General features: G+C 51.3%; 2 protein-coding genes across 2 annotated transcripts; both read left to right on the forward strand.

Moving 5' to 3' along the window:
- Positions 1–8,335: 8,335 nt before the first annotated feature.
- Positions 8,336–13,685, forward strand: LOC124651146 (formin-like protein 14). The gene is made up of 4 exons (XM_047190279.1): positions 8,336–8,844; positions 8,926–9,083; positions 12,423–12,667; positions 12,849–13,685. Exons 1-4 carry the CDS (start codon positions 8,345–8,347, stop codon positions 13,629–13,631), a joined length of 1,686 nt encoding a protein of 561 aa, XP_047046235.1. The 5' UTR covers positions 8,336–8,344; the 3' UTR covers positions 13,632–13,685.
- Positions 13,686–15,342: 1,657 nt separating this feature from the next.
- LOC124651078 (formin-like protein 14) lies at positions 15,343–19,476 on the forward strand (the record flags this gene model as incomplete). The annotated part of the gene is made up of 4 exons (XM_047190224.1): positions 15,343–16,457; positions 16,544–16,695; positions 18,098–18,342; positions 18,514–19,476. Coding segments are annotated over 4 exons (2,298 nt in total), but the record flags the coding sequence as incomplete, so codon positions are not given.
- Positions 19,477–20,246: the final 770 nt, after the last annotated feature.

Below are 20,246 nucleotides of genomic sequence, written 5' to 3' on the forward strand. Positions count from 1 at the left end.
CGTTATTTTGCTACCGCTACTACTATAAAACTGTTACTATCGATAAACTCTTGCGAGCAAGTTCTGTTTCCCGAGTGCAGCTGAATTGACAACTCCGCTGTTAAGGCTTTCAAGTATTCTTTGTCTCCCCTTGTGTCGAATCAATAAATTGGGTTTTACTTCCCGCGAAGACTGTTGCGATCCCCTATACTTGTGGGTCATCAGGCGGCTCCGAGCTTCAAATTGGGGCGGCTCCGGCGAGGTGGTGTTCAATTGGGTGGTCGCGGAGAGGCAGTGATGAGAGGGGAAGAGATTGGTGTGAAGGAGGTGTGCTTTGGGTGCCTCTATTTATAGATGGAGAGGTGACCGGCGGGTGCTGAGAGGGGTCGCTCATGGCGACGGCGTTCGAGGGCACGAAGGGGCAAGGTAGGGGGTCGCTAGGTAGCTGGGATCATGGCGAGGACGACGCGCGTGACGGGGCAGCGAGGGGAGGACTAGGGCGTGCTGGCGACGATCGAGTGCTGGCAGTACGGGTGCGGCATAGCTTTGATCATGTCTTCGTCTACGGCGCAGGCGACGGCCAATGGCGGTGTCTGGCGAGGTACGGGAAGGGTGTGGAGTGTGCACGCGCAAGTGGATGGGAAGGGAAGGACGAGAGCGTGCTGGCGAGTGGTGTACTGCGGCGTCCAGTGTTGTGCCAGGGCGCGCTCACCGCGTGCGCCGGCATGCCGTGGCGAGGTGCTGGGCGCGCGTGTTCTGGACAAATGTGTGTGTCTCTTTGCGTAGGGCTGGTACGGGCGTGCCTAGGGGAGTACATAGAAGCTCGATGACATGGTGAAAGAGAGAGGGGAGAGCCAGAGAGATGAGTGGCATGGGGGTGTGCATGGTACACGGCATGGTTGCAAAAAGGGATCATGTCTCCACTTTACATAGAACAACTGGGCTGGAATGATGCAGAAGGGGTACATGAAGGTTGATGATCACAAAGTTAAGGCGGTGGAGGCAAAAATCCAGTGGTTTATAGCATGTGTCACTTTTCCAGATTTGTGCACACAAGGTGCTCGACACAATGGCCGCATGAAGGTTTTGTTGGAAATTTGGAAATCTTTTTGGTGGAGCTTAATCATATAATTAAATGGTTGGAATGGTGGTGGTTGTGTTCAATTTGGAGTTGATTTGCAAAATTTCAAATTTGAGGTTGATCTTCACTTTGCTTCACATACACTATTTGTCACATTCATACTGGTCAACCTAGTCAACTCTAGCCATGGTGGTCAACATGAAAGTTACTCACCTTGACCTGGTCTTGGATTACATGGCTTTGGTTGTCCAAGTTTAGTTTGAAGAAAAGTCAAAACCAGGGGGTAAAGTAGTGAACATTTTATAAAATGGCAATATGACCATTATCATATGTGTGAAGATTTTGAGATTTCCTTTGGTTTGATTCTTGTTTCAATGATGCAATTGTGTTAGTTTATCATATTTAAGTATTCTACAAGCAAGAGAGCAAGCAATTATGGCCTAGGGTGAAGATTTGCAATTTGGCATAATGTGTATGTAAGTGAGTTTTGGGGATTTCTCCCTATTTGATTTCTCTCCATTTGATTTGACTTTGGTTGACTCTAATGTGATTCTTATTGGTTTAGAAACATGTTCAAACCATTGAAACCATTTCAAATGGTCTTATTCAAAGATTTGCAAAAATGGCCATAACACATAAGAGATGATGTGTCAAATTTTATTATTTTTGTAAATTGTTGATCTTGCTTTACTTGGACATTGGTTAGGGTCAATTTAGGGTTATATTAGGTTGAGAGATGGTTTCCCATCATTTGGTCAAGGTTTGAAGTCATAGGGCAAAATTTGGTGAAATGGCTAGGTGTCACATATGCCTCTATGCGTATGTTGCATTTGAATTTTAATTTTGACTTGGCTTGACCCAAATGGTGTTGTTGAGTGTTGAAATGGTAAATAGGAGTGATCCAACCATTCACCACAAGTCTTAGGGTCAAGGATCTCAAATTCACAAATTTGCATTTTACTCACATATGCCTCTATGGCATTTTTAGTTTCTTTTTATTTTCTTTGGAAACCACTTGAATTAGGTTTGGTAAGTACAAGGTAAGGTGTGTGAAGGTTTTCCAAACCTCTAAACAAAGTAGAAAGGTCTAGGGTAAAGATTTATAATTATAGCCATAGGCACATATGCCTTTTCTTATTTAATTTCCTTTTATTTTATCTTAACTAGGATGGTGAAAAGAGGGGTGAGGTTTAGGGTTTAAGATTATTTCAAACTACTAAAACAAGCAATCATGGCAATTGCACAAGAATTAAGCAAGGTCACTATGTCTCACACTCAATTTAATAAAAGTTTTTGTTGGTTCCAAAATTTGGAACTAGGGAAATTTATTTATTTTGTTTTGAAATTTTTGGGATGTTACATCAGTGCACTTTTCTGTCGGACGTTTTAATCCGATCAGCAACGTGTAGACTGTTTGGTTCTGTTTGTTGCTTTGTACTAGTTGCAATGAACAGGAATATAGCAATTAGAGAGGACTAGCTACCCATGTACTGTATTCAAAGTGCAAAATACAAATCTGAAGAAATGTTGAAGGTAGGGACGATTTGGCCAGAAATAGCTAGTGGAACATGGCCGTTTATTTAAAACTTGAAAAATATTATTTAAAAGTTCTTAAAAGTTGAAAATAAAATCTTGCATGTACATATTATATTGATACTTACCCCTACCGATCCTCAAGAAAAAATACGATAGTATGTGACCTACATAAAAATGACAAAATATGCACATGACACTTATGATAGGGTTTATACGGTTTAAGAAATGCAAATTTTCTCTATTTTGTGTAGGCAACATATGGTCGTATTTTCAGTTGAGAATTAGCACAAGTATCAAGATAATATGTAAATACAAAAAATTATTTCAATTTCTCCTTAATTTTTAAATGGTATTTTTTAAATGGCAAAGTTGTGTTTGGTAGCAAAGTATTTTAAAGTATTTTAACAACACCAGAGTTTCTCAAAATACCATAGTTTCAAATACTTTGATGTGTTTGATTGCGACTAAAGACTGCAGTATTAATATTTCATTATGCCTTCGTGCTATTTTTGAAGTATTGAAAAAACAACTCTAGACCACTTTTTCTGAAACTGAAGTGTTGCCGGAGGATGCATAAAATACTATGATTTTGTAAACACTTCAGTTTTACAAATACTTCATTGCCAAACTATGCCTGACCCCTAGCCCATGTCCACCAAATATGTGTGGCGATTCGACGGGCTAGCGTAGGTCTGACCACATGGCGGGAAGATACAGAGGATGGTTTGGACTTTGGAGTGGGTAGAAGACTAGAAGTGGAACCACACGGGAGCGAGGTAAACCGCCTCCCGCCAAAACTCGCCAAAAGAGAGGATGCCAAAGGCAGCTATAGGGTGATGGCGTGCACGCGGGTGTAGTTCCACTGTTGGTCGATTCTCTCTTTTTTCACTTTGCCCAATCAGATCCACCGTGTGTGTGTTCGCGGTAAATGAATAAAGTCCGGCTTTTGTCGGCACAGTAAAAAGAGAGGACTGGCCCTGGAAAGAGTAAAAAGAGACTGAAACCTCGGTTTAAGGAACCCACAGAGGCCACAGCCAGGAAACGGGGCACAGAAAAGCGCATTCGTGCTCGCAAAATGCATCTTTCGTTTCAAAGGAGGCGGCCACCCCTTTCCCACTCGGTCGCTGTCCCTCGAGTCGAGCTCACTCTTACCGAGCAGCAGCTGCACCAAGCTAGTCCTTGCACTCTCTCTTTCCCGACTTACAAATGCAAAGTGACCGGTGTTACTGACATAGTGACATTATTATCAGTTTCTGATATTATTAGTTGGGTGTTTATGTTTTCTCCTAGTATTAGAGGTTTAGTGGCTACCGGTATTGTTGCGGTAATGTGGGCTTTATGAAAAGCTAGAAATGTTGCTTGTTTTAGTACTAATATCTTTATGTATCATCCGAGTAGTGTAATTGCTCAAACGGCTCATTGGATGGATTCATGGGCTATTCTTCAGATCAAAAGTAGATAAGGCTTGCAACACAGAGGACCAAGAATGCATTTTTCCAGGGTGCATCCCTCTAGCTGCAGGTAGATCCGTCAGTGGTTGCTTGTAGTAGGTGAAATCTTCAGTAAAAAGAAGGGTTGCTCACCGATGGTGATTAGATTTGACAGGTAAATCGTGTGCGAAGAGAAAAAGAAGAAGAATAAGAAGAGTAAATATAAGAAGAGCATCGGTAGGGAAGGACCTTGACGAAGAACATGATGATGAATGTAGTGTGTTGTTTTAGTTGTGAAGTGGTACCAGGTGGCCAGCAAAAATGGACGCTTTTATGTTTTCTTTATTTGCCTGGAGGTAGAAGCTCTAGTCGTGAGTTGGGTCTCTCTTCAGAAAGTCTAGTAGAGTGTTCTTAAGGTGTGGATTTTTTCGGAGGAGCTGTAAATCTCAAATGGTGATGTTTATCTAGTTTCATTCCCAGTAATCATATCAAGGGCCATGCCCATTAATTCGAAAAAATTGTTAAAATGTGACACAGTCACTTTTCGCTACAGGGGATGGCGCGAATTGTCTCTCCGCCAGAATGCCACCTTATGAGGAAAGTGCTTTTTCACCAGCCACGCCACCCCACCCCACCTTCATCTGCTCTAGACGCGTCATATCATATCCTTCATCTGCTTAGAGTGGCGGGATATATTTCCCTCCACCCACTTAGGGTTCCTTTGATTCATAAGATAGACAAATCATAGTAATAGAAAAAACATATAATTGAGATGTCATTCCTAGTTAAAATCTCATGGGAAGATGAGTTCTTTTTGATTGTATCAAAGGAACTTTTCATGAGAAGTGACCTAATATTTTTTTTTCTATAGGATTTGCAATGCAAAATTTCTATATGATTAATTCCTACATATAGAATATGTTCACATGAATCAAACAACCAATGTAGAAAAATTCCCATCTAAAGTTCCTACATAAATACTATAAATCAAAGGAGCCTTTAACGGGATGATACTCATCACTTTTTCAACTTTCCATTAGGAGATTGAGGATTCATATTTGTTTTAAGGAAAAGTGTAGTATTTCTATTTCCATAGGAAAATGTACCGCAATACCGTTTGATTCACATAATAAACAAACCAAAGAAAATCCGAAGAAAAAAATTCCTTTGCAGCCAGATTCACATGAAAAGTAGGGAATGAAAATCTAGTCTAACCTAATTTTTTTTCATTCCTTTGCGAGGAACGAGGCAGATCAAATTTAAAATGTTGAGTTAAGAGCATCTCCAGTCGCGTCCCCCAAACCGTCCCCCAAACCGCGCCGGATTGAGCGTTTGGGGGACGTGTTTTGCTCGTGCCGCGTTTGGGGGACGTCGCTCCCCAGCCGCGTCCCCCAAACGCCGCCCCCAAATGAATATTTGTGCAGGAAAATAAAGGTTTTCATTCAATTTTGATTATATATTACAAAGTTTGAATGAAAACGGCTAGATTTCATCTAAACCTAGGCTATCGACCGCCGCGGCGCGTTCGACGGCCCCGCCCCGTCGTCGCCTCCCCTACGCCGCAGCTCCTTCGCGCGCGCCTCCTCTCCTTGCGTTCGGCGGTGGCCGGACGGTGCCGCTCCCGCCGATAGTCCTCCTCCGCCCTCCTGCCGGGCCGGCGGGAGGGAGAGCTCGATGGCGCGACGACCTCCGCCTCTTCGCGGGCACGGGCGTCGTCCCGGAGCTTCTTCTCCGACTCGAAGGACTCGACGAGGGCGCGTTGCTGATCGGCCGTCTCGTCCGGGTGCGGGGCGTCGTCGTCGGACTCGGCCGAACTCGTCGTCGTCGCTCGTCGTCGTCCTCCACCTCGGTCTCCTCCGCCTCGGCCTCCTCCTCCATTGGCGCCTCCTCCTCCACATCTCGTTGGCGCCTCCATCATCGCCGCCGCATACGCGTCGGCCGCCGCTAACTCGCTCCGCCCGCCTCCTCCATAGCGCCGTAGCGCCGACTCCCGTCTGCCGACGCTCCTCCGCCGTCGCCTCGCCGCTGGAGCTCGATCGACTCACGCCGCGGCGCTCGATCGAGTCACGCTGTTCACGGAACAGCGCCGCCGCTCATCGCGCTGGCGCCGGCGCTCGTCGGCCCATCGCTGCTCCATCTCCTCCCGTCACCGGCGCTGTCGCGCCTCTTGTCCTGCCGAGGCGTCGAACGCCGCAACGGTGTCGCACCGTCGCTCTCTGCCACGCTGCTGCCGCCGCGGCCTCCTCGGCCGGCGGAGGCGGGGCGGAGAACACCGCAAGATCCGCCGCTCGCTGCGCCTCACGCCGCCGGCGGGCCTCCTCCTCGAGTGCCTCCTCGAGTGCCGCACGCCGCGCGCCGGCTCGTCAATGGAGGAGACGGCGGTGGAGGGAAGTGGCCATCGCCGGGCGGTTCGCCATTGCCACCGGTGATGAGGAGACGGCCGTGGAGCGACGAGGGCCGTGTTTGTTGCCGGCGCGGTGTGGTGGCTACCATTGATGAGCCGGAGACCTTTTATAGACGCCGGCGTCGGGAAGAAAGCGCGGAACGGACGAGAAGAGGCGGGAAGATCGCGCGGAACCGGGCGGTGGCGTGCGAACGCCGGCGACGCGTGGAGGCCGCGCACAGACCGACGAGACGTCTCGCCGCCCTCCGTCGCCATTAAGGCAAAGATGCCGCCGTGTGTCACTGCGCGCGAATAACTTCCGTCGCGAGGTAGGCGACGGCTAGGTTAAAATTAACCGTGCCGGCCGACGCGTCGGCCCCGCCACTCCCCGCCTCGCTTCGTTGTGTCCGGCGTCCCGGAGCGTCCCCCGTGGGACGGGGACGGGCTCGGGCGCCGGACACCGTATCGGGCCGCGCCGGACCAAAAAGGGCTTTGGGGGACGCGGCTGGAACGCTTTTTTTGTCCGGCGCGCCCCAAATCGCTTTGGGGGACGGTTTGGGGGACGCGACTGGAGATGCTCTAACACCGCTGCAGTATGTCCAACCGGCGCCACTTATTCACCGCTGATCAAAGTAAATTCACCAAGTATGTAAAATTCCTCTGCCTTTTATTTATGTTAAATTCCTCTACCTTTTCTTTCCTGCATTTCAAACCATCACAAAGGAGGCATTGATGTGTTCTCTAATTTTGTAGTATTTCACTTGTATTTCTACCAAAAAATCCAATTCTTTACTTGGAGATTATTGCCAATCTATTTGAGAGGGATATTTTTGCCAATCTATTTTGGGAGGGGTATTTTTGACATTAACCCATGTGCAGCAGGTATTATGTTTGTAAAAATCCTCTTCCCAAGACACGAATTCCGAGAAGCAGAGGAGGGAGGCAGAGCACTACCGACTACCGTACCGTCAGCAGCTAGATAGCTGTATCCTGTAGCAGAGTGCAGAGCAGAATCATCACTCCTCTCCTCTCCTCTGCCCGTGAAGCCCCTGCTCAGCTCACCTCAGCTCGGCACGACCCAGCTCAGAGAGATTCCCCACACAAAGAGCCACACGACACGAGTGGGCGAGTGGAGCTCCTTCTCCTACCCAAACCTCCTCTAAACCCACGCCCCACCGTCTTCCGCGCCGCCGGCCGGAGGAGGAAGAAACCAGCCAGCCAATGCCGCCGGCTCTGCCTCCTCTCTCCTTCTTCTCCCTCCTCCTGCTCCTCACAGCTTCCACTGCCCACGCCCAAACCAGCCGCCGCCTCCTACAATCCACCCTGCCCCCACCGCCGCCGCCACCGCCGCACCACCACCACCACCACACCCCGCGCTCCCCACCACCATCACCGCCGCAGCTCAACCCGGCGCCGCCAGCACCTGCTACTCCACCAAAGCAGGCACCGGCTCTCTCCGCACCTCCGGCATCGGCGCCGCCCCCGGCTCCAACCCCCACCACTCCCACCACCCCGCCGCCGACGCCCACCTCCACCTCCACCGCCACGCCCACCCCGGACGCCTACCCATTCACCAACTACCCCTTCTTCCCCGCCGCCTCGCCCCCTCCTCCCCTCCCAGACCAGCCGTCCCCCGACGCATCCCGCACCTTCCCGGCCAACATCACCAACCTCGTCGCCCCCAACTCCCCGACCCCCTCCGGACCCCCGCGCCGCTTCCCGCTCTTCCAGGCGCTGCTCCTCGCCTTCCTCTCCCTCTTCCTCCTCCTCCTCTCGATCCTCCTCTCCGTGCTCCTCTTCCGCCGCATCCGCCCCGCCCACCACGCCCCAGCCCCCTCCCACTCCGCCGCCTCCTCCTCCCGCCGTGACAACCACGGCGACGACGCCGAACAAGGCGACGACGACGACGAGGGCCGCAGCCTCAAGCCGCCCCCGATGCCGACCTCCTCCACCAACCCCAGCACCGAGTTCCTCTACCTCGGCACGCTCGCCTCCTCCGCCACGCCACCGCCCGCATCCACCCACCCCCGCCCGGGCTCCCCCGAGCTCCGCCCGCTCCCGCCGCTGCCCCGCACCGGCCCGCCATCCGGCGAGTTCTTCGCCCCCCGCGCCGCCGCCAACCCGTCCTCCTCCTCCTCCTCCTCATGGCTCTCCCCCTCCTCACCCTCGGCCTCCTCCCCGACGCTCGGCTCCAGCCCCGCCCACGCCCGCCCGCCATCCATCCCGCAGCCCCGTGGCCGGGCCCCAAACCCCTCGCCCCCCAAGCGACGCCCCTCCCCGCCGCCCTCACCGCCGCACCACTCCTGGAACCCCTTCGCGCCCGCTCCGCCGCGGGCTGCTCCCTCCTCCTCCTCCGACGGCGGCGACTCCTACACCACGGAAATGCGCAAGTCCCGCCCGCTCCACTCCGACAAGCTCAGGCCCGGGTCTATGCAGTAAGCACGCCGCCTTCTCCGTTTCCTGCTCCGCTTGTCACATTTTTCGTTTGATTCTGAACTGCGTCTCGCCGATTGTAGCATGAAGGACGAGATGATCCAGCTCTACCTCAACAACTCGGCCGCGGCGGCGGCCAGGGAGGTGTGCTTGCTCGGCGCCCCGAGGTGTCGCGGCATCGGGATGGTGCTCGCCGCGTTGGGTGTCTCTCAGGAGCAAGTGCGTGATGCCCTCTTGGAAGGTAATGGATGGCTTGCCCTACCCTACAGAGTTCAATTTTATTCTCTTCGTTAGGCTGGTGCCAACGCACCGCCCCGCTCCCGCCCCGCCACGTCAGCTTTTGGCCCACTCTCACCCCACTCTCACCCCACTCTCACCACACGGTGCCAATGCATGGGCTATGGTCCCCACTCTCATTCTCTCTCCTCCACATCACCATTTCTTTTCCACATTAAGTTATTTCACTCGATTTTGTTTAGACATTCAAAATAATGCAAGAAAATATTTTATTCAACTTAAAATATTACCGATTACATAATAATTAATAAATTGCATAATAAATATTAAAAATTACATAATAAATAAAAATTCTACTCTTCTTCCTCTTGTTCCTGCTCCTCCTCCTCGTCGTCATCATCTTCCAGACCAAGCTCTTTTTCCACCATCTTCATGGCTTTCGCATGTTTGCGCTTTTCTGCTTCGTCCATGTCGACGGTTGATCGGTCTTTCATTTTGTTCCATTGCTTGAATAGCTTAGCCTTCACTAAACTCTTCATCATGTTACTCATCGCGAAGGATTTACTTCCTACCTCACCGCTTGATGAGGTTTCCTTCCCTTCCTCATGCCCTTACGTACCGCGGCCTTGGCCCTATCGCGGCCCGTTGGACGCTCGTCCTCCGTGTCGCCTGTCGCGTCGCTAGAGCTGAACTCACCAGAAGGTCCTAGACGGATTCTCTTGGAACTGGAGTCGGTTCCACTACCAGGACCATGTTGTCCTTTCCACTTCGCTTCATTTTTTACCACATTCCACCAGTGGAGCTTTCTGAACGGCTGAGTCACTCTTTTGTCTGCGGCGTACCTCTCCATTGCCGCCTTCATGACCATATCATCGTCTGCTCCACTCTGACGCATATTTGTTTCTTGGATGTGGTATGCATTGAACAGGGACACCTCCTTGTTGTAGGCGTTCCAATGATCCTTCAGCTGCTTCGAGGTCCGATGACGGGAAGGATCTGCGGTAGAGTTGAAGGTTGCAGCTATCCCACCCCAAAAACTAGTGCCGGTCTTGCAATTACCGGCAACGAGTCCTTGGAGTTGAAAAGCCAAGCATTAACCTACCCCGAAATAGATATTGTTAGTGACAAATCCTAGCAAGAACCAATAATGCAATAAATATGTGATGGGTTTGTAAAGTACCGGTTCTCCTCTTCCTCGGACAGTCCGAGTCAAGCCTCTTTGCACGCGGTGGTACGATTGTTTCCGCGGCATTGGACTCGGAGCTTGGAGCTTCGGAAGGTGGTGGGGGGTACGGACCATATGGCGCGTATGGATACGGAGGTGGAGGGTCATTGGTACGGGGGTACAGTGCCACTCCCGCTACCTACAGGTGGAGCATTTGGAGGTGCTTGGGGGTATGGATACGGAGGCGGAAGAAATGAACCATATGGCCCCGGAGGCGCCGGAGGTGGAGCGTATGGGCCATATGGCCCCGGAGGTGGTGCGCCGGGGGACCATAAAACTCGGGGAATCGGCGAAGAAGCTACATTGGTGCGACGATGTGTCGGAGAGACACCTTCGAGGTCTATTGGTGACCCGTCTTGCATCAGATCCGTGTACGAGGTGAAATCTGGTGGAGTCCAACCGGACATGGTGGAGAAGTTGAGAGAGGGAAGGTGATGAATGGAGATGAGATGGGTGTGGAGTGTGAGTGAAAAATATGGGGGTATATGGGGGTATTTATAGGGGTAGAGCTGAAAATTTGAACCAGCAACGGCTAGCTGACATGGACCAATCGCGTCGCGGCACGCCGGCCTAGCCGTTGGGCACCGCCGCCCCACTCCCGCCCCGCTCCCGCCCACTCTCGCCCGCATCCAGCCCGCCTCCCGCCCGCCTAACGCCCCCTCTCGCCCGCCCTACCGCCCGCCTGCCTCCCCGCCCCCACCCCGCCATCGCGCCGCCCCGCCTCCCGCCCCTCTCCCGCCTCCCTCCCGCCGCCAACGCGGGCGCCAGCCGGGCGGGAGCGGGCGCTACCGCCGGGCGCCCCGCCGGCGCCCCTCCCTCCCGTCCCGCCCGCCTCCAGCCCCTCTCCCGCCCCGCCCCGGGCGGTAGCGCCCCGGCTGCCGCCCGCGTTGGCACCAGCCTTAGTGATGTTTGTCAAAGATGTGATCTTTCACCAATTGAACTGGTTTGTACTTGTGGTTGTGGGAATGTGGGGGCCTGGGAATTCATGTGCAAGTGATCATAGATTCATAGCTGCAGCAGTACATACATGGTGCATTATCAATGATTAGTTTCTGATCTTTACCTCATCCACCTACTGTTCTAATAGGGGAGAAGTTGCTTGCATTCTATTGGTTTAGAGCAAATTCTGCTCTCAGAGTGAAAAAATGTACTGTAACTTTTTTCTCTAAGAAGCATTTGGGTTCAGACTTCAGACATCAGAACATGCTTTCTAAGTGCTTACGTGTTGTGGTTAGCAGGGTTGTAGATGGATAGTTGGCTTGTTGCCACACAAAGTCATCACTGTCTTGTGGTCATCTAATCTTTTCAATTGTTTCAGCCGAGTGCATATTTTGTTCTCAAGAGTACAAAATGTAACTCTTTTCTCTAAGAAGCATTTAGGTTCAGACCAAGCATTTGCTTATCTCAGAACATGCTCTGCAAATGCCTGCATGCTGTGGTTAGCATGGTACTAGAGTTGGTCAACCTGTGGGTTGCGCCATGGAGTTAACACAAATTCCCATATCTTGTTGTCAGATGATCACTTTGTTTGTTGGGTTGGACAGACTTTGGAGCTATGCTTTATCTGGGTTAACCACATATTTAAACAGCACTAGTCATTCTTTTGCAGCGCTTCCATGTTATATTTGTGAGTACATTGAAAATTCTCCATTCACAGTTTACATTTTTGGTTTATGCAAAGCATTTCATTCAAGGTGCAGCTCTCAATATATTGCACACACCATAGCTAAGTGCATACATGCTGCGGTTAACAGGGTTAATCAACCAGTGGGTTATTGCCATGGAGTGAACACAATTTCTCTCCTCTTGTTGCCAGCTTATCACTTCATTTGCTGGATTTGCATATGCTTTAGAGCTATACTTTATCTGTGTTTATCACATACTTGAACTGTACTGATCATTCTGTCCATCATTGTCATATCTTCTATTGGTGTTTGCATTCAAAATTCTTCAATGGAAGTTCTAATTTTCTGTTTCACAAAACTTTCCACTCAAGGTGTAGCTCTATATATTTTACATGCTATAGCTAATTGGTTCTGTCAGTTCATTTATTATCGCTTTTCTCAGTCTTCTATGATTTTTTTTATTAACTCTAGCTGTTTCTGTGTCTGGGTACAGGCAATGCACATGGTTTGGGAGTAGAAGCGCTGCGGATGCTTACTCAGTTGGTTCCCACCAACGAGGAAGTGCTTAAGCTGAGATATTTCAAGGATGATCCACCTGCCAAGCTTTGCAAAGTTGATGCATTTCTTAAGACAATCCTGGACGTATCGTTTGTGTTCAAGAGGGTGGATGCTATGCTCTACATCTCTAATTTTTATCTGGAGGTCAATCAGCTGAGGATGTCCTATGCTACACTCGAGGTAAAAAAGTTCGAAGACCTGATAATTGTGTATAGAAAGTGTTTTATTTGGCTTCTTTGGAAACAGAACACCGGCTTCACTAATCACTAGCTACATATTGCTTCAGATCTTCAAGCATAGAATCATCTATAGATGTTGCTGCATTTTCTGGACTCTTATGCAAATGATTTTGTTTATCCAGGCAGCCTGCCAGGAGCTGAGGAGCAGCAGGCTATTCCAGAGAGTTCTCGGGGCTGTTCTGAACTTTGGCAACCTGATGAGCATCAACACAGGCTCGCCAAACTCACATGGCTTGGAGCCCAACACGCTTCTGAAGATCGTCGACGTCAAAGGAGCCGACGGGAAGGCCGCGCTGCTACGTTTCGTTGTCCAGGAAATCGTGAAGCCTGAAGGACACAGCAGTCAGAACACGATGCACTCAGCAGGGTCAGCGGCATGCAAAACGAACGCCAGCACTCTGCCGTACGACGTGGATTGCAGGAAGCATTGTCTTCAGGTCGTCGCCACACTCGCCGCGGAGCTGACCAGCACCAAGAAGGCGGCGTCCATCGACGTAACGAGCCTCAGCAGGACCGTGTCGGAGCTAGGGGCTGGCCTCGGGAAGATCCACGACGTGCTGCGGCTGAACAGCATGGCCGCTTCAGCCGAGAGCGCCCAGCGGTTCCACGGCGCGATGGGCACGTTCCTGCGGCAGGCGGAGGAGGAGATCCTGGAGCTGCAGGCCCAGGAGAGTGTCTGCCTGTCGTCGGTGAAGGAGATGTCCGAGTACTTCCACGGCGATGGTTCAGCCAGCGGTGACGAGGCTCGCATGTTCAGGATCTTTGCCGGCGTCAGGGAGTTTGTCGCCATGCTCGACAGGATCTGTAGAGAGGCTGGTGAGATCAACGGAGATCGTGTGGGTTCGACACAGACAGCGAGCTGGATGGCTGCTGCGCCCATGGGGATGACTATGGCGACGCCTTGAGCGACTGATGGCTGTCTATCTGGGAAATGCCGAAATGGTCTCATCTTTCCCTGGGTAGGGGATTTCATCTTGCATCTTTCAAAATTGTTATATGTAGCTGTTATTTAGTGTAAATCAGGACAATGCTAAGGATGCTGGAGACGCTGGATTGTATAAAGAATACATATGCTTGAGTTACATGATGGAATCACCTCCAAACGGGCACCCCTTGGCTCGTGTGGGAGCAAAAAGCGGGATGTTTGGTTGTTCTTTGTGTTCTTGCACGAATCGGATATTAAAGAAGTGCGAAAGAACGTCCAAATCGGCCGTTTCTACTGGGTATGTCCCGTTATTTTCTCTCATGGGCTCTAGCCATGTACCCTTTGCACTTGGACTAGCTTTGGCTCACTCTCTTTTAAACTATTTCACACACCTCTTCTAATCAACACAATCATATTTCAAATCAAAATAAGTTGTATATGAGAAATATGTGTGTCGATCGTATGAATCAATTCTGACAATCGGTTTCGAGTTTCATTAGTTGTAAATCAATTCTGATAATCGGTTTCGAGTTTCATTAGCTGTAAATCGTAAATTTCATGTATGCAGTTTTGGGTGAATTTTGCCAAATTTCGTCGCACATGGTCAACCATTAGAATTTTTTTAAGGAGTAGGTTCACCTCACCATTCCGCATTACTCTCGTGTTGTACGTTTTTTTTTGTTTCGGTGGATATAGACGGATAGATAAATGACTCGCTAGTATGCTGTAATTCTTGCGCATTTGTGAATATATTTTGGTGTACTCTTTCTTAACTTCTCGCTTACCATCTTCATGGACGGCGACGTGGTGATGATAGGTGTGAAGTGAGAGATGATAACCCATGGTGGTGGCCATCCTCATCGTCGGTGGCGGCATGGTGTTATTTTCGCGTGCCGTCATGATATGGATGTGGTGGTGGGAGTGGTGTTTTGGAACATGGGAGCATATGCTCCCTATATTTTGAAATGCATGTTACACATATTTTAAATTTCAAAAAAATGAAACAAAAAATCTGCACGTACATTTTCACGTGCTAAGCGCTCACAAAGTCGTTTCATAAAAATTAAACTTATCATGTGACGTGTGTAAAAAAGATAAAATTCAGTGCTAAAAACAATGATTTTCACAGGATAAGTTTTCTCTTTTTTACATAGGCCACAAAAAATATTATTTTTTCGTGAAACTTGGTGTACACACATATATTATGGAGATGTACATGTAGAATTTTTTGTCTAAATTTTTCCACACTTCGAAATATATTTTATTGGTAGAGGGAGCATACGCACCCGGGAGCCAAATTGAATTTCCGTGTGGTGGTGTGGTTCATCTTCATTGGCCCCTCCTCCATTTATATAGTCCTAGGAGGGTCCCTACGACCTCCCAATACCGTTCATATGAAGTGTGACTTTCCCCCACCTCTCTCTCTCTCTCTCTCTCTCGTCTACAGTAGCCAGAGGCGCAGCCGAGTTAAACCGGGCTGATCCCGAGCCCCTCCGGAGGCGATGCCGGCCGGAGGTGGCGGAGGGGAGGCGCCGGAGTAGGTTCCTAGGGTAGGAGTAGTCTCCGGCGGTCTGCCGGTTAGTAGTGGAGTAGAAGCCCAGGTTTCTCGGCCAGATCTTGGGCGGGCAGTGGTAGAGGTTCTCCGCCGCCTCCTCCAATCCACCCTGCCCCCACCACCACCGCCGCCGCCGCCGCCGCACCACCACCACCACCACACCCCGCGCTCCCCACCACCATCACCGCCGCAGCTCAACCCGGCGCCGCCAGCACCTACTCCACCAAAGCAGGCACCGGCTCTCTCCGTACCTCCGGCATCGGCGCCGCCACCGACTCCAACCCCAACCCCCACCACTCCCATCCCCACTCCCACCACCCCGCCGTCGGCGCCCACCTCCACCTCCCCCGCCACGCCCACCCCGGACGCCTACCCATTCACCAACTACCCCTTCTTCCCCGCCGCCACGCCCCCTCCCCCCCTCCCGGAGCAGCCGTCCCCCGACGCATCCCGCACCTTCCCGGCCAACATCACCAACCTCGTCGCCCCCAACTCCCCCGCCCCCTCCGGCCCCCCGCGCCGCTTCCCGCTCTTCCAGGCGCTGCTCCTCGCCTTCCTCTCCCTCTTCCTCCTCCTCCTCTCCGTCCTGCTCTCCGTGCTCCTCTTCCGCCGCATCCGCCCCGCCGCCAACGGGCCAGCCCCCTCCCACTCCGCCGCCTCCTCCACGCGCCGCGACGGCCACGACGACGACGCCGAAGAAGGCGACGACGACGAGGGCCGCAGCCTCAAGCCGCCCCCGATGCCGACCTCCTCCACCAACCCCAGCACCGAGTTCCTCTACCTCGGCACGCTCGCCTCCTCCGCCACCCCACCGCCCCCATCGACCCACCTCCGCCCGGGCTCCCCCGAGCTCCGCCCGCTCCCGCCGCTGCCCCGCACCGGTCCGCCCTCCGGCGAGTTCTTCGCCCCCCGCGCCGCCGCCAACCCGTCCTCCTCCTCCTCCTCCTCCTCCTGGCTCTCCCCCTCCTCACCCTCGGCCTCCTCCCCGACGCTCGGCTCCAGCCCTGCCCACGTCGCCCGCCCGCCCTCCATCCAGCAGCCCCGCGGCCGGGCACCCAACCCCTCGCCCCCCAAGCGACGCCCTTCCCCGCCGCCCTCACCGCCGCATCACTCCTGGAACCCCTTCGCGCCCGCTCCGCCGCCGCCGCGGGCTGCTCCCTCCTCCTCCGACGACGGCGGCGAGTCCTACACCACGGAAATGCGCAAGTCCCGCCCGCTCCACTCGGACAAGCTCAAGCCCGGGTCTTTGCAGTAAGCACGCCGCATTCTCCCTTTCATGTTCCACTTGTCATTTGGGTTCGACTGTTCGAGTCTGAATTGCATCTCGCCGGTTGCAGCATGAAGGACGAGATGATCCAGCTCTACCTCAACAACTCGGCGGCGGCCAGGGAGGTGTGCTTGCTCGGCGCCCCGAGGTGTCGCGGCATTGGGATGGTGCTGGCCGCGTTGGGTGTCTCTCAGGAGCAAGTGCGTGATGCCCTCTTGGAAGGTAATGGATGGCTTGCCCTACCCTACAGAGTTCAATTTTATTCTCTTCGTTAGTGATGTTTGTCAAAGATGTGATCTTTCACCAATTGAACTGGTTTGTACTTGTGGTTGTCGAAATGTGGGGGCCTGGGAATTCATGTGCAAGTGATCATAGCTGCAGCAGTACATACATGGTGCATTATCAATGATGAGGATGTGATCTTTACCTTATCCACCTACTTTTCTAACATTCTTTCAGTTTAGTGCAAATTCTGTTCTCAGAGTTAAAAACTCTTTTCTCTAAGAAGCATTTGGGTTCAGAGTTAAGACATTTATTTGAAGTTTTGAACCAAGCATCTGCTGGTATCAGAAGTTCAGAACATGCTTTCCAAGTGTGTACGTGCTGTGGTTAGCAGGGTTTATAAGCCCGTGGGTTATTGGCTTGTTGCCGCACAAACTCATCCTTGTCATCTAATCTTTTAAATTGTTTCAGCTGAGTGCACATTTTGTTCTCAAGAGTACAAAATGTACTCCCTCCGTCATTAAATAGATGCCAAATATTTATTTAAATTCAGATGTATCTATACTAAATCGTGTCTAGATACATTCAAATTTAGACAAACTTTTGGCATCTATTTATGGACAGAGGTAGTAACTCTTTTCTCTAAGAAGCATTTGGGTTCAGAACCAAGCATTTGCTTATCTCAGAACTTGCTCTGCAAATGCCTACATGCTGTCGTTAGCATGGTGCTAGAGTTGGCCAACCTGTGGGCTGGGCATGGAGTTAACTCGAATTCCCTTATCTTGTTGCCTGATGATTACTTTGTTAGTTGGATTGGACAGACTTTGGAGCTATGCTTTATCTGTGTTAACTTAATATTTAAACAGTACTAGTCATTCTTTTGCAGCGTTTCCATGTTATACATGTGAGTACATTGAAAATTCTCCATTCACAGTTTACATTTTTGGTTTATGCAAAGCATTTCATTCAAGGTGTAGCTCTCAATATATTACATGCCATAGCTTAGTGCATACATGCCGTGGTTAGCAGGGTTGATCAACTAGTGAGTTGTTGCCATGGAGTGAACACAATTTCTCTCCTCTTGTTGCCAGCTTATCACTTCATTTGCTGGATTTGCACATGCTTTAGAGCTGTGCTTTATCTGTGTTTATGACATACTTGAAGAGTACTGATCATTCTTTTCGAGTATTGTTATATGTTTTACTGGTGATTGTATTGAAAATGCTTCAGTGAAAGTTCCACATATCTGTTTACACAACTTTCCTCTCAAGCTGTAGCTCTATATATTTTACATGCCATAGTTAATTGGTTCTTGCAGTTGATTAGTATCTCTTTTCTCAGTCTTTTATGCTACTTTTTGATTATTAACTCTAGATGTTACTGTTTCTGTTTCTGAGTACAGGCAATGCACATGGTTTGGGATTAGAAGCGCTGCAGATGCTTACTCAGTTGGTTCCCACCAACGACGAAGAGCTTAAGCTGAGATATTTCAAGGATGATCCACCTGCCAAGCTTTGCAAAGTTGATGCATTTCTGAAGACAATCCTGGACGTACCATTTGCATTCAAGAGGGTGGATGCTATGCTCTATGTCTCTAACTTTTATCTGGAGGTCAATCAGCTGAGAATGTCCTATGCTACTCTCGAGGTAAAGTTCGAAGACCTGATAACTCTGTCTAAAAAGCGTTTTATTCAGCTTCTTTGGAAAAGGAACGCCGAACTTCACTAGCTACATATTGCTTCAGATCTTCAAGCGTAGAATCATCTATAGATGTTGCTGCATTTTCTGGACTCTTATGCAAATGATTTCGTTTATCAGGCAGCCTGCCAGGAGCTGAGGAGCAGCAGGCTATTCCACAGGGTTCTCGGGGCTGTTCTGAACTTTGGCAACCTGATGAGCATCAACACAGGTTCTCCAAACTCACGTGCCTTGGAGCCCAACACCCTTCTGAAGATCGTCGACGTCAAGGGAGCCGACGGGAAGGCTGCGCTGCTACATTTCGTTGTCCAGGAAATCGTGAAGCCTGAAGGACACAACAGTCTGAACATGATGCACTCAGCAGGGTCAGCGGCATGCAAAACGAACGTCGGCACTCTGCCGTATGACGTCGATTGCAGGAAGCACGGTCTTCAGGTCGTCGCCACGCTGGCCGTGGAGTTGACCAGCACCAAGAAGGCGGCGTCCATCGATGTAACGAGCCTCAGCAGGACCGTGTCGGAGCTAGGGGCTGGCCTCGGGAAGATCCATGACGTGCTGCGGCTGAACAGCATGGCCGCTTCAGCCGAGAGCGCCCGGCGGTTCCACGGCGCGATGGGCGCGTTCCTGCAGCAGGCGGAGGAGGCGATCCTGGAGCTGCAGGCCCAGGAGAGCGTCTGCCTGTCGTCGGTGAAGGAGATGGCCGAGTACTTCCACGGCGATGGTTCAGCCAGCGGTGACGAGGCTCGCATGTTCAGGATCTTTGCGAGCGTCCGGGAGTTCGTTGCCATGCTCGACAGGATCTGTAGAGAGGCTGGTGAGATCAACGACGGTGGTCGTGTGGGTTCGACACAGACAGCGAGCTGGATGGCTGCTGCGCCGATGGGAATGACGATGGCGACACCTTGAGCAACTGATGGCTGTCTATCTGGGAAATGCCGAAATGGTCTCATCTTTCCCTGGGTAGGGGATTTCATCTTGCATCTTTCAAAATTATTACATATGTAGCTGTTACTTAGTGTAAATCAGGACAATGCTAAGAATGCTGGAGACGCTGGATTTTTGTATAAAGAATACAGATGCTTAAGTTACATGATGGAATTGAGAACAAGCAAGTGCGTGCATGCTTGCCCCATCCAGGAGCGCTCCACGATAGCTGCGGGGTTGGGCGCGGCTTCGCTTGATGTCCCTCCGTTGATCCACATGTCAAGCTGTAATTGGCTCCGCTGAGAGGGAGAGAAAAATCAGAGCGAAAGGAGAGGAAAAGGGGTCGCGTCCTGCAGATAGAAAACCTATCCAAAGATTCTCATGGCTGCCGCCGCCTGTCGCCTTCTCCTCTACCTGCCCCCGATCTCCTCACGATTCCACTCCCGTTGCCCCCGATCTCCTCTACCTGCATCCCTCCCCGCTCCTTCTGGAGACAGCGGCATGGCTGTAGGTGGGGAGCGTCATGGATGGGGCAGAAACAAGAGGTACCGCCCTCGACTCCGCCTCCGGTGCCGGTATGAAGCAGATCAGGTCGTGGAGGGCGGCCGGGGTTTTCTCTTTCCCACCCTTTCTCTTTATCCCCAGCTCTGGTTAAGATCCGTTTCATGAAGCAGATCAGTCGGTCTGCCATGGATCCTCGACACCCAGGTTCTTGACTCCTCTCCCATCTCACACATAATGCCTTCCCTTGATCCTCTTTTTTCACATGGCAGCGGCGGCCGCCGGTGGAAAGCGGTTCCACTCCACGGCGGGGGCTCGCCGGCCAGAGTGGCGGTAGACCGGCAGACGGCTAAAGTGGGGACAAGATGTTGGGGTTGGTGCCGGTTTTGCCTCCTTTCTCCCCCTTTCGACGAGGGACGCCTGCAGGG

This window comes from Lolium rigidum, chromosome 5 (assembly GCF_022539505.1).
Source record: "Lolium rigidum isolate FL_2022 chromosome 5, APGP_CSIRO_Lrig_0.1, whole genome shotgun sequence".
Classification (NCBI taxonomy): Eukaryota; Viridiplantae; Streptophyta; class Magnoliopsida; order Poales; family Poaceae; genus Lolium; species Lolium rigidum.